This window comes from Festucalex cinctus, chromosome 4 (assembly GCF_051991245.1).
Source record: "Festucalex cinctus isolate MCC-2025b chromosome 4, RoL_Fcin_1.0, whole genome shotgun sequence".
In the NCBI taxonomy this organism is placed as follows: Eukaryota; Metazoa; Chordata; class Actinopteri; order Syngnathiformes; family Syngnathidae; genus Festucalex; species Festucalex cinctus.
This window is the reverse complement of record NC_135414.1, coordinates 27,582,099-27,596,292: the sequence shown is the minus strand read 5'-3', so window position 1 is coordinate 27,596,292 and position 14,194 is coordinate 27,582,099. Positions and strand designations below refer to the sequence as shown.

At 37.1% G+C, this 14,194-nt stretch overlaps 1 protein-coding gene across 4 annotated transcripts in view; it reads right to left on the bottom strand.

Moving 5' to 3' along the window:
- The window catches only part of kiaa1549lb (KIAA1549-like b), a 93,130-nt gene that overhangs the window by 14,355 nt on the left and 64,581 nt on the right, over nucleotides 1-14,194 (bottom strand). For 2 of the 4 annotated variants that reach the window (XR_013283308.1, XR_013283309.1), the window contains one exon: nucleotides 13,426-14,174. Coding sequence is in view for 1 of the 4 variants with exons in the window: in XM_077520037.1 (XP_077376163.1) it covers nucleotides 13,911-14,174 (264 nt within the window). In the remaining 3 variants the exon portion in view is untranslated. Of the gene's footprint in view, nucleotides 1-12,702; nucleotides 14,175-14,194 lie in introns of those variants that run through there. The other 2 variants (XR_013283310.1, XM_077520037.1) reach the window with 2 other exon arrangements.

Here is a 14,194-nt window from a genome sequence, read left to right as displayed (position 1 = left end):
CCAGCTAGTTTTTGCTCATTACTCGTTCACCATTAGAGGGCACTAAATCTTACACACGGTCCTTTTATTACTTCACACACAACTTCTTTAAGTATTGGTGAAAGCCGCATGTTATTTCCAGCTACTAGCTTCATCAGGGCTTGTTGCTAAATGTAGCCCTCGTGCGTAATGGATGGATGGATGGATGGATGGATGGATGGATGGATGGATTCGGATTAAACCCAAATCGGTGATGAAATGCAAAAAAATAGCACCAATTCTTTCTGGGTAGACCTGTGAGATGAACGCAGCTATATTTCCCAGCTCTAACACTGAGCATGCTGTTGACATCCAAGTAATGACTGCTATAAGCTATTAAAATAGGTGACCACCCATGAATAAGACATCAATGAATCAACGGAATTAACTTGGAAGTTCATACGAAATCTTTTTTTTTTTTTTTTTTTGGCGCCTGCAGTGGTGGCACTTGAGTATGTTTGGAGTGCTAAGTGGTCATTATAGCGCCTGTTTGGAGGCAAACTGTGGTGGTCCTGCTGGGTTTGCTGTAGGCAGCGCTCGCTCGCACAACAGGGGGCTGGTGAGAGAGTTTCTACGAAGGAAAAAAAAATTAAAAAAAACGTCTATCACTATTAAAAGAGAATCCTGACAGGAAGAAAGTTTCTTTAGTCCGTTCGTATCTTTAAATGTTCTCAGCATGGACACTCCTGGTTAATAGCTATGAATGGCCAGCAAAATATGCACTGTTTAGAAAAGAAAAAAAATATCTCTGATTGTTCTGAACTCCTGAATGTACTACAACTTCCCATAGGGATTCATAAACTAATTGAGCCTGAATCAACAGTATTACATAAAAATAATTTTACATAAAGCAATGGTGCATTGTTAACATTTTAGACCTATAACACCAAACTATCACATCAAATACAATACATTTTGAGCCCTGTATTTCATGAGTATATTTTTCCCCCCTATTAAAACCCTGACGCATATGATTTGACATTAATTGCACAGATAATCCATTAGAGGGCAGTATCACCCAGCTGATGGCTTTTCCAGCGACCTTGCAAGATCGCCCCAAATGAGAAAAGGAGACACCTATACTTATTGATAGTGTGAAATGCTATTTCTGATTTTTGGAAATACTAATCGCTCTCGGTTTATTATTATATTTGTGTCAGTTAAAAATGTACGAATTTAAAGCTTTGTGAACGGATGTATCAAATATGACACAAATCAAAAGTCATATGTAGAAGTTGATTTTCATTTTTTTTTTTTGTTCCAAAAGGATCAATAAATATTCTATTCATAAAGAACCAGAATTTTCGCTCATATATTTCAAACCCAAACATGCAAAACTTATAGACACACGACATAATTATTTTAGAGGGAAAAAAATGGTCGACATGTAGATCATCTATTTATAAGATATAAAAGTAGTTCAATTTCATTACTTGATTACAAAACATTGCATTCAAGACTAATAGAATAGCTTACCAATAAAAGTAATAAAATAAAGTTTTAAAAAAAGTAATCAATTCCAATTTGAACTAGACTAAGTGTAATTTCTGGAGAAATTGCACAGGAATGCTGAAAGCTGAATGCTAAGCGGAATGCTTATGAAGTAAATTGAAAGATAAATTATGCGAAAATTTTAATTGAAGTTGAATGATACACGAATAAAAAGAACTAAGCAGTATCACAGAGCTGGTAATGATGATCAATTGTATGTATGGAAGTGGGCATAGAAAGTGGGACTTCAAGTTCAAAAGTTCAGTCAGTCCCATTCAAAATGAATAGGGAAAAGTTGATATTTAACGTCAAATTGTGCAAGTAAGTAACGTGGAATCAGACGATATATACCCTGGAATGCATGAATTTTTGAAGCAAGTTGAAATTTCAATGGTGTAAATCGGAAGTATTATAATCCGAATAACATATGTGGGATGCTTTCAGCATTCCCACAATGATGCAGAACTCTTTCGAATGCCATGATTTGGAACCAAAGTGATGGAAATCCGTTTCGTAGTGGCGCGTGTGAAGCTACTGAATAAATGTGACGTTCAGGTCAAGGTGTCTGCGCTCAGATGGATTCTTGCAACAAAGAAGCCAAACGAGCCATAAGTGAACTGTCTTCTCCGGCCTCATCTTTCCCTCCCTTTCACCTCTAAGATACTAAATTAGATTCATGAGAAAATGAGCAGAGAAGATGGAGTAATCTATTTTCCACCTGTTCCATACTAACTAGGCGAGGTAATGTATGCCTCAGGTTAATTTGTAGCGCATCACAAGGTAGTACGCCAATCAAGAGCGACCTTGGCTGCTGTCGGAACGGACCGCTCGGCTGGTTCAATCTCTTCCCGTATTAGAAAATGATATCGGGTTCTAAATCGCTGCAAAGCAATCAAAAATATAAATGATCATGTTTCAACCATCTCGGGAGCTGTAATGAAAGTATGTACAACCTCAAAGTGACTAAAAAGTTGTGAGTGATTACAGGAGACCTCATAAAGACCACGGGTCAAGATGGTTCCTCTTCCATAAATTGAACACTGTGTTTGACTGATCATTGATAAATCCATTTGGAAGGGGAAAAAAGATTTATGGAAATGTGAATATAAGTGGAAATAAAACCTGAAAAAGTCCAACTTGGTCTTCTGAAGTACCGTGTATAAACACCACTCAAATAAAAAGCAGCGTGTGATCTTCTAATTGGCCGTGTGTCTCACAGAGCAGATGCTTATCCAGGATCTGAGCGGGAAAATATTACATTGTCACGAGATATTGAGGTGCAGCACATCAAAATGCCAGCATCTGGAGCTTTACAAGGACGTGGCAGTGTCCTCCGTTCTTTTTTGATAAAACTGCGTACGGCGCAATCTCGAGCCCCATCTGCATCCGCCTCGTCTTTTTGCGCTACTGGGCAGGGTTAGTTTGTCGGAGTGTTAGATACGAGCTTGTCAGCATGCACCAGCGAGATGGGTGGCGTGATACAGCCGCAATTTCCAAGCTCTGGAAATTACAACTCACCCCCTCCCCAATGGCAGGAGGCCACCTATTGTACGAATCATTGCTCCGAGGGGGTGAGCTGCACGCAGAGGGAATGAATTTATTCAGATAGCAAAAAAAAACAAAAAAACACACACACACACACGGTGAGGAGCTGTTTTTTCTTTTTCTTTCCAAAGTCGAAAGAAATGGAAATGGATGAATTTGTGCGAGATTAAGATGATGGGCTCTTAAGATCCCATTTGGATAAAAGGAATATACGAAATAAAGAAGGGGAGGCAGCAGTGCTTAAAAAAACAAAACAAAACAAAAAACATTACTTTGAGAAAGAAGCAGCTCTTGCATTACAAAATGGAAACTGATCAAGAGCAAATTTATCCTTGTCAGCATTGGTCTGTTGCAGGTCTGAAAACCGTGACAAGGCTTCACACGTTGAGCTGGACATGCTACACATACTGTATATTAGTTTTGGGTTGTGATTGCTTTATAATAAATTCAGTGATTAATTCATTGATTAAGGACGTGATTAATGTAAATGTCCGTGTTTGTCAAATAACACACAATTAATTCAAATTGGCAAAGAAGTAGGAAGTCAGAATATTCACACAGTGATTCTCCTACCCAATTGAAAGTAAGTTTTTACCAATTGATCAATCATTCCCTCCATAATTTATCAAGAAAATTTTGTATAAATGGATATGCCGTGTAATTAAGCTTTAATCAATTTGTGGTGAAAAATTCAGATTTGAAATTTTATGATTCATCTTATCAGTATATCATTTTTTACGAACAAGTGAACAAGCTAAACTGTTGAAAATGGCTTTCTCTCTATGATGTAATGTTAAAGAGATGCTTCACTTATTTAGCCCATTATAGCAATAAAAAGTCAATATTTTGTCTATAATTAATTTGATACTTTCATTATTTTTCACGTACAATTAGTATCTTTCAAAACACATTTTGCAACTTGCTGTCGACTGAAAATGACAAAGGCTCAGTTAACCAATCACAGCACACCTGTTTTCTAGGTTTGGTCATGTGACATTCGCAAGCTGAGCTGTGATTGGTTACCTGAGCCCTTGTGATGTCATTTTCAGTTGACAGCAAGTTGCAAAATGTGGTTTAAAAGGTACTAATTGTACGTGAAAAATAATTAAAATAATATCAAATTTAATATAGGCAAAATATTTACTTTTTATTGCTATAATGGGCTAAATAAGTGAAGCATCCCTTTAATATTGCATTATAAAAAAATAAAAAAATTAAAGTTACTAATTGTGCGTGAAAAATAACGAAAGTATCAAATTAATTATAGACAAAATATTAATGTTTGACTGCCAAAAATGGCTAAATAAAGTATCACTATAATGGTTGAACAAAGAGGCAGTTTTTGGGGTCTCCTGATGAGTGACGATTTTGGAGGTACCAGATTTGGCCCGATGCTAGCGATATATTTCACATACGTTGAAAGCACCTGTGATCATTACAACTATAAGAAATGAACAGAACAAAAATGGAGGAGGCTCAAAAAGCATCTGATTAAGTCAAGCTAAAGTCTTTGAAAGTCAAACAAATAACACACTGAATCTCAAATGTACAGTGGAGCAAAAATGAATTGACTTTTTTTCAAATAAAAAATAATTAAAAAAGCAGCAAAGCAGAATGTGCGCTCCTGTCACAATTTAGGCGCTCGCATTACCGGCTGCCGGGGATACAAAAAAACTGGACGGCAAGTCCAATTATATGGTCTTTTTTGAATCCACAAGATAATTATGGGGCTCTGTGGACACAAGCAGGCTCGCCATGAAGCTCGAGCCAATTTGAAATCACGCAGCAGTGGTAATTTTCAAAAAAGAACGAAGATTTTTCTCGTCTTCGTCTAGGCTTGTCACTGTCGTCATTTGACTGCTACGTGCATGCCCTGTACTTATTAAACTAGTCTGCCATTACAGTAAAAATACATCTGGTCTATTTTATGTGAATGTTATAAGGGAAAATTGATTTCAACAACATCTTGTAAGCTACTGTCTTAGATGGTAATTAATTATATAACAAGATTCCTTTCTTAGTTACAGATTAGGGCACTTCTACATACTGTAGTTTGTTGTAAAAATAATAATAATAAAGTGGCATTCAATTTCAATGCTGTATATTGATTTGCGATACATACAAATGTTATATAGTACACATACCTATCATTATTACTTGCTTCATATTTGTGATGCTGGTATATTTTTTTACTTTTAACTTTATGTGTTTATATAATTATACGTGTATATATGCATATGTTCAATAAACTTCAAACTTCAAACTTCACAATATATACAGTGTATACCCCATCTTCAGTATGTTTATTATGTTATTGTAACCCAATTTCATGAATACATTTTGCCGATATTAGTCAAGTCAAATTTATTTATGTCGCCGTTAATTACAAAAGAGACTCAAAGGGCTTCACATACCCACAGTTGACAAATATTAACAAAAGAGAGGGGGAAAAAAATGCATCAGAGGAAAAATAAGGCTAATACGATGGCCACATCCAATATGGCAGACATGCTGACGTATACATTTGGCTCAAGGCAGTGTCTGCAGCAGAAATAAAAAGGAAAAGAAAATCCATCTTCATTATAGATGCCCAATGGTTGTTTTGTTCATGAAATGCAATATCGGCTGATACCGATACCATACCGATACCTAAGGTTCTTTTTTTTCCTCAACATGAAAAAGCCCTGCCATTGGTTCAGAGCATTCAAGGGCCAATAGGATATCTTAGATCGGCAAGACACAGGATGCTGCATCCAAAATCCTATACTAGCGTCGGAATTAATGGTATCGGCACGTTACTTGTGAGTAGTCACCGATAGGGCCGGGTTCAAAATATCGATATATCGATATCGTATCGATACGCCTTTTCATATCCCAATATCGATACATAAATCCATGTATTGATGTCACATACACCCCCCCTTCCCAGCTGGGATAGGCTCCAGCACCCCGCGACCCTTTTGAGGAAAACCGGTTACGAAAATGAATGGCTGGATGGATGGATGGATGGATGGATGGATGGATGGATGGATGGATGGATGGATGGATGGATGTCACAACAATGTGAATGTCGTGTCAGTTTTTTTTTGTCACTTTATTTACACAGCCTGTACTGTTGATTTAAATTATTTGTTTTTACAAGGCCATGTTAAATAAAACGCATTATTAGTGTAACCGCAATGGATTCAATTCTTAATGTAAATATTCATATTTAGAGTAAGAAGTTTCTACTATTTGTAGCATTGGTAATTTTGACCGTCTAAAATAGCTACAGAATCGAAAATTGTTGTGAATCGAATCGAATCGGGCCCTTGTGAATCGAATCGATTCTGGAAATCTGAATCGATACCCAGCCTTAGTCACCGATACCGATACCACTGTTTTAAATTCAGTATCGGCCCCTCTGCCGATACCAGTTTCGGTATCGGAACAACAACGGTTAGCGAACAACAAAGCTGAAAGACGAACGTGAGAAAACTGGGAACACGGCAAATATGTCAGATGTGGACATCAGGTCAAAGTTCCTTAAACATCCTGCTCCTCTTCTAATGAAGCGTTTTTCCAGATGAGGGATTCTTTTATCAATTGCTGCAGTAAGGCCAGTGAAGTGTAAGGAGTCAGGGGGGCCAGAAGCACCAAACCAGAATACAAATTGAGTCAGTTCGAGTATCAGTGTCATCTTTCTGAGGCTTATATTTAATGACGTTTAACTCTTTGATACGAATTGCCTATAAGGACGACAAAATGATTCACATGTCCGCCGACTGTTCTATTTATTTACGTGTAGAACGCCGAATGGCAGCGTAGTAAACAGTCAACCAATTATGGGTTATTCAGAACATGCCGGAAGGAAACAGAAACTCAAGCCTTAATTCAGTGGACCAAAAATACATTTTGACCGAAGTGGAATGGCCTAAGGAAAGAGTACATCTTGTTGCATTTAATTCTAAAGTAAGCTAAAATGGAAGCAAGGCTCTTTTTTTTTTTTTTATTCTTCAGCAAAATCAATGTGAAAGCTGGTCACTTGTAAAAGGCCCATTCTCCTTTTGTATTGTTGTCATATAACGCACAGTCAACCTTGATTACATTAGCATATAAAAAGGCTCACCTTTGTGGCAAGCTAGCATCTCACAAGCGAGATAGGAAACAGGAAGTTAAATTACACTACCTTCTGGTTTCATTAAACTTAAAAAAAAATAATTAGGGGACACATTAACCTGCACGGTGAGGCAAAATTTCGATGTTGATGAGGCAGTTACCCAAACAGGGCGTGTCTTGAAATTCTATTTGAACCCAGTAGCAACAAAACAAATGGAAACGCGCAAATAGAATCCTCCGCCTTTTTTCTTCCGTCAGGCTCCTCACTCATCCAAGTATGCCCGCGTATGTGTAGTGTGATTTACGCAGCAGTGGCTGAGACCCATTAGCAATGACACAACATACCCTCCATCCAGGAAGTGATTTACGTGTTCAATAAGCCCGGCTAGCTTTCATTTGCGTCTTGCTCTCATTTCACTTCCTTATTCCTGACAGCAGCAGTAAGAAAAGTGGAGGCGTGAGCAGTGGAATGGGTTTAGTCAGGATGCCGTCGGTGCTGCAACATGCTCATTGAATGCGCCTATCAGTGTTAAAAAAACAAAACAAAACTGTTTTTTGAATTGGTAATGCTATACAGTGAGGTATTGGCTTACGAGTTTAATTATACACCATTTGAGTTAAAATATTTGTTGCCGAAAGTGTTCTAACATTGTGACGTTGATGCTATATGCTAGCCCATCTATAGCATTTTGCATGGTGTGTTAAGATTAACATGACGTTATGTGGTTGTTTTAAATACATAATGGGTTTTTTTCTTTGCTTTTTTATCCAATTTTACAGTAAACTTCAATTGGCATAACATAAATAATATAAATATTATATATTTGTATTATTAGTTACTCCGGTCTCCTCCCACATTCCAAAGACATGCATGGCAGGTTAATTGGGCGCTCCGAATTGTCCCTAGGTGTGCTTGTGATTGTGGTTGTTCGTCTCTGTGTGCCCTGCGATTGGCTGGCAACCAGTCCAGGGTGTCCCCTGCCTACTGCCCAGAGCCAGCTGAGATAGGCGCCAGCACCCCCCGCGACCCTTGTGAGGAATAAGCGGTCAAGAAAATGGATGGATGGATGGATGTATTATTAGTAGTATATTTATTTTTAGATATTATTACATATTCGTATATTTTTTAAATGTGCCAGGCGATTAAAATTTTTAATCATAATTAATCACACCACTTCAATAATTAACTCCCGATTAATCGCATATGTTATATCTGTTCTAAATTTACAATAAAGTTTGTTTTTTTTCAAAATAAAGTTTTAATACTCTTGTTAACATAAAAGTGGAAAAATGTTAAACTAATGGCAATATGGCTGCATCTTTTAGTCATTGATCCAGTAATTTCAGAATAATTCATAAAATTTAGTTACTGTAAAAAAACGAGTGTGATATTGATTTGTGTTGAGGTAATTTTTCTGCCACTAGATGGCATAATTGCATTTGTGAGACATTGGTGACAGCTCAGCGCATTTTTCTTTTCATATTAAGAGCTACGTAATCTTTAACATGAAGTACCTTGTGAAATTACGCTCATTTTTAAAATTGTAAAATACAACTTGACCCCAGCCTCCACAAATATATGCATTATTATTACATTTATTACTGTTACATTTTGACGTGGACGTGTCATTGCGATTGGAATTCAGGCTTTCCAAGTGTTAATTGCTCATTAAAAAAAAAAAAAAAAAAACTTAATTATATTACAATATATTAATATACTGTATTTCATTTTTATTTATGTATTTTTTTATATATATTTTATTAAAAGTGAGGAGTTATTTTGAGGCACTTGATGACATAAATTTGTACTCTGTTGATGCTAAGCATCTAGTAGCCCTTTTTTTTTTTTTCTGTGTAGATGTTTGATCCTAAAACAGTTGCAACTGAGAACTGTAAAATGTGTAGGTCGGGTGAAAAGCACCAAGAAATATCTCACGAAATGTACAAACTATAAAACCTGATCTTACCAGGTCGTTGGAGCGGAGTGATCATTTTTTTTCGAGGAGGAGGAGGACAACTTTTGTGGACTGGAGAACGATATGATGCACCAGCCAGTGTAGGCAGAGAAACGATCAATAGAATGAAAGAAAGAAAGTCTTAACTGAACACAGACTTAGAAAAAAAAAAAAAAAAAAAAGGTTTTCGTGGTTGATTGTAAACATATGAGTCATCTCATCAACTGTCGCTGAGGCACAACATTAGCAGATATAACTGTAATTACCTCTTGGACAGTGTATTGATCAACCACCCACATTCACATTTATTTCACAGAATTTTAAGTATAACTATAACTGGGACACATCGTCATTGCAGATGCACAAATGGAAACGGAATAGATGGGGAGCAATTCCCTTATTGTGATGATTTTTTTTTTTTTTTTTCGTGTTATAGATTGCAAACTTTGGGGTTTGATAATCAAAACATGAATATCATGAAAAGAGATCAACGTTGCAGCTTTTGTCTTCAGGTATTTAGTCTATGACTGGATCTGATACAAAACTAGATAGTGTCTTTTGTAAAGGAACAGTTTTATTAGATAAGCACTAAAGTTTTTTTTTAATGTAATATTTTGTATTGGCTCATTTGCTTGCTATCACTGCAACAATCCTGAGACCCTCCGACACACCTAAACTTTTGCATTTTTCTTTTTCTGAGGATTTTCCAGGCAGTCACTCTGAGTTGTTGTTGGTTTTGGCGGGTTGCTCACTTCAGGCTCTTTCTTCACTGAAATAAATGCATACTCGAATGGGTTAAAGTCTGGGAATTGAGTGTTAAACCAATGTTAAACTTGTGCTTTTGCATATTTAGAAAAATGCTACAGTATATAAACCAATTTATTTGTAATATGGCAGTCGGGTTATTTTAGTTTTGGAATTTTTCATTTTAGTTTTTTTGTTTTGAGTTTTTTTTTTTTTTTTTTTTTTTAAATTTAGTTAATTTTAACTATTTTTCAGTGTGGTTCTGTTAGTTTTTTTTATTTTAGTTCTTTAATAAATGCTTAGTTTTAGTTTAGTTAGTTTCAGAATTAGTTTTAATTGTTTTGTTTTTTTTATTGTTTTTTACTGTGTATTACTCGTGCGCAACATTTAAAAAAAGACCATGGGCGCGACATCATTATTCCAGTTTATATCAAAATAAATCTACTAAAAATCACATTTAAAATCATCCCCAAAGGCTCATGCATTAAATTAATTACCAAAGACTAAAACGAAGGACATTTTTGCTACAATTATAGTTTGATTTTTAGTTACTTCTGTAAACCTAAAATGTAGTTTCAGTTATTTTTCTTTTTTTACAAAGCATCTTCGTTTTTGTTTTATTTCATTAACGAAATTTTTTTTTGAATTTTAGTTTTTTCGTTAGTTTTAGTTAACTAAAATAACCTTTAATAGCACCTGTGTTTTTCGACCCCTTCCCTTCTTACTTTGACCATCTCCAGATATTTGGGTTTTTATTTTATTTGAACTGAGTCAAAATGCAATTTTTAGCATATGTCACGGGCCACTAAAAAATGGACGGCGGGCCACAAATGGCCCCCGGGCCGACACCACTGTCATAAGGGCTTTTGCTTTAGTGCACTGGGAAGATAAAACAGCTTTCCCCAAAACCGTTGGGAGCAAAGAATTATCCGAAATTTCTTGAAGATGAAGAATTAAGATGTCATCATAATCGTGTCCTGACTTTTCTTTTTTTTTTTTTTTTTTTTTTTCACCCAAAGGCAAATGATAAAAAGAAATAGCAGATCACTTTAGTGTTAACTTATGAGTCCACGTCCGACTCACTTTAATACCACGGATTCATTTCAGGAATTAGATCGACCCTCAGCTTTTAAAGCTTGGCCTCAATCACAATACAGTTCGACAATGAAGTGAAAGTTTAACCGCTCCAGAGGATCATAAAGGCTAAGATAACTTTTTTTTTTCTTTGTACAGTGACTAGCCATCTGCAAATCCATTGTTTTCCCTTGACCTGTCCTTGCGCGCCACATTGTGCTAATTCTCTAAAGCTCTGCGCTGATGTCTGCTCAAATGTCTGTGATAATCACTTTAAGTGGCTTTTATTAAAGATAATTGGCCTTCAGAGCAAGATCACATCAAATTACAGTGCTCTACCTGCACGGGAGGGGGAAAAAAAAAAAAAAAAGACGCAATGGGAACTATGTCCGTGAATTCAAGTAGAGAGTCACCGTAAAGAAAATGGATGTAACTATGGATACAAGCGTCAGTTCAAGTGCCCTGCAAATGGCTTGAACAGGCCCACTTTTAAGTTTGTTCACACTGCACAGCCACATAAGCTACAATCAACACATCATCTGAGCAGCAAGGGGCAGAAAGACGAGAGAGAACTGGTCAAGGTCATGGCTATTCGGCTTCGCACTTGCTGGAATACCAGTCTGATATGTTGCCTACTGATTTGTCCCTCTTCAACTCATTTCTCATGAATCCCAGATAGATTTAAGATGTTTGTGTTTCTTGTTTAGCTACATGATAAGATCCACATCCAGCACTGCATTGTCATGGTTTTTGTAAATGTTGAATTTGCTGCCCTGCTATATGCTAATCAAATTAGGGTGTTTTGGAACCTGAAGTTTTTCCTGTGTATAAACTTCATAGGCGGTCACCTCCGCCAAATTGCGACTGTGAATACAAAAAAATACACACATCTTGCATACTAAATCAAACAGAATTATATTACACGTTAGTTACTCGTAAATTATTTAATTCGGCACGCACTAACTTTTTGTTTAAGGGCGCGCCATTTGTTTTTGTGGTGCGATGCTGAGCCCTGGTGGACAGATGTAGAACTACAAGTCTAGTACAGTGACTAATTTGAATCCCTCCATGGCAAGCGTCGTTGAAATACTATACGAGCATCATTATTTTTTAATCTTATATTATGTTACACAACACTGAAGTGTTTGCCGAGTGTCAGGGCAGGGTTAGTAAGGTTTCAAAAATGTCTGAAATAGCCTGCTAGAACATGTGAACTTTAATTTGGGTCAGTCAGAGACCCTTTCACTGTCGGTAGGCGTGTGCCGATTCCCATTTAACATGAGTTTGATTGTGACTAGTTAATTCTGAATTGCACAGTTGTGCAACCACACTATTTTTACTTCCCATTTAAAAAAAGAAAAAAACTATTGTTTTGTTTTTTTAAGGTGAGTAGTGAGTTCCATCGGTAATAGAATAGGTCGTGTTAATGGGGGAAAATATTTTGAAATATGGCTTTATATACTCGTACTTTGAAATATGTATTTTGTGACTCCAGTCCCGGAATCCTTCTGACACACCATGTAGAGTCTACATGGTGTGTTTAATTTTGCCGTCACCATTATCTGGAGGAACCTCCTTAAGATTACAGAAACCCGCTGAAAGGAAATCACATCAGCATTGTTACAAACTGTCTTCTACAAATATAATTTCTCTCAATGGAAGTCAGCATGTTTTCTCACCTGGTTGAGAGAAATCTAGTTATCAACTGTGGAAAATTTCATTTTTAGGGAAAAGGCAACAGCATTATGCTGCATAATTAAAAAAAGAAAAAAAAAAGAACACTTTTATTTAAGTTTAATCACATAGACTATTAGTGCTTTCACTCTGTCTGACACTCCACCAAACGAGCAGATTAATTGTAAATTAGAAAATCAGTCAAGGAAGACAAAAAGACAATGTTTGTTGTTTTTGAGTGTTTGAGCTCATCTTCATGTACTTTGTTAGCTCAGCCAATGACCATGTACAAACCTTTCGTTGAAATATTTCCACCATGAGCCTTCATTCACTGCTGATGTTCAACAAACATGACTTGACTCTTGTTTATATTGACTTCAGGGCAACTTGAGCAGAATGCTTGAGCACACAAAACATTTTTTGAGTGAGAGAAAATGATAAATTGAACCGTGACTGATACATTTTAGCCAAATCCCTTTTTCACGTCTCAAAGTGTTCTTCTAATATCATCGCTATATGTTATTAGCAATATTCCATCGCAAGGAGGCAATCTGTAGCACCAGGATGTTTACGCAGCGTCCCAGCTATAAACCTCCAAGCACTTATTGGCACCCAGTCTCACTTTATGATCCCCAGACAGCAATTCGGCAGCAACAATTGAGTTTAGCATTACCCGTGATGGCTTTTACCCCAAAGTAAAGTACGAGTGTCTCTTCCACTCAGACGAATCGCTAAATGCGTGCAGTGATTTATTTTTATTTTTTTTCCCTCAGCAAGGGTTTTATGGCAGTCCTAACTTGATGATAAAAGACAAAATTAAACATACTGGAATTGTTGAGTCTGATGAGGCAGCTGGTTATGATACCATGAAGCTTAAAAACGGCCGACAGTGATGCCACCAAATCTGTTAGACGCCATCAAATGAGAGAAAATATCGTCTTACATGCTTGTATACAGACCGGCTCTGAGGACGTGTTGGGTGCTCTTGGTAAAAACAAAGCTTGTTGTTCACTTCCTGTGAAATTAGCATAATCTCCTCCCCATACTGAATGCTCGTATACTTATATAGACATATCTACAATGACGTGTGCAATCACAGACATCCATTGCAGGAAGTGGGATTTTCCTCTCCAAAATAAAACTACAATTGCCTCTGTTGCTTTATGGCAGCAGCTGACTGGTGTAAGAAAATAAATCAATCAATCAGTCAATGGGTTAATAAGATCTGCTCATTTTACAGTACAAACATCAAAAATCAGTCTGAAAGTTCGCCACTTTCGCGAGTCTTGTCGCGGGCAGCAGGATCCATAACTAGAAGTCAAACATGTCACTCTGCTTCTTCGCCAGCTTGGCCACTTCTTGCCGTATAGCGTGCACAAGTGCAGAGGTGGAGAGGTTGCTCAGGGGAACGCTGTCCGTGTCCACCCCCGCCTGCTGCGAGCTTTTCTGGGACGCTGTGCTCTGGGCGGCAGGCCGTTGGTCAAGAGTCTGAGTGTACTGGAGGGGAAGGATGGCGGCGCTCCCCTGCGGGTAGCGAGGGTGAGGAAAAGCCTCGACATAACCCGGCAAAGGAAGCTGGAAAAAAACGGATACAA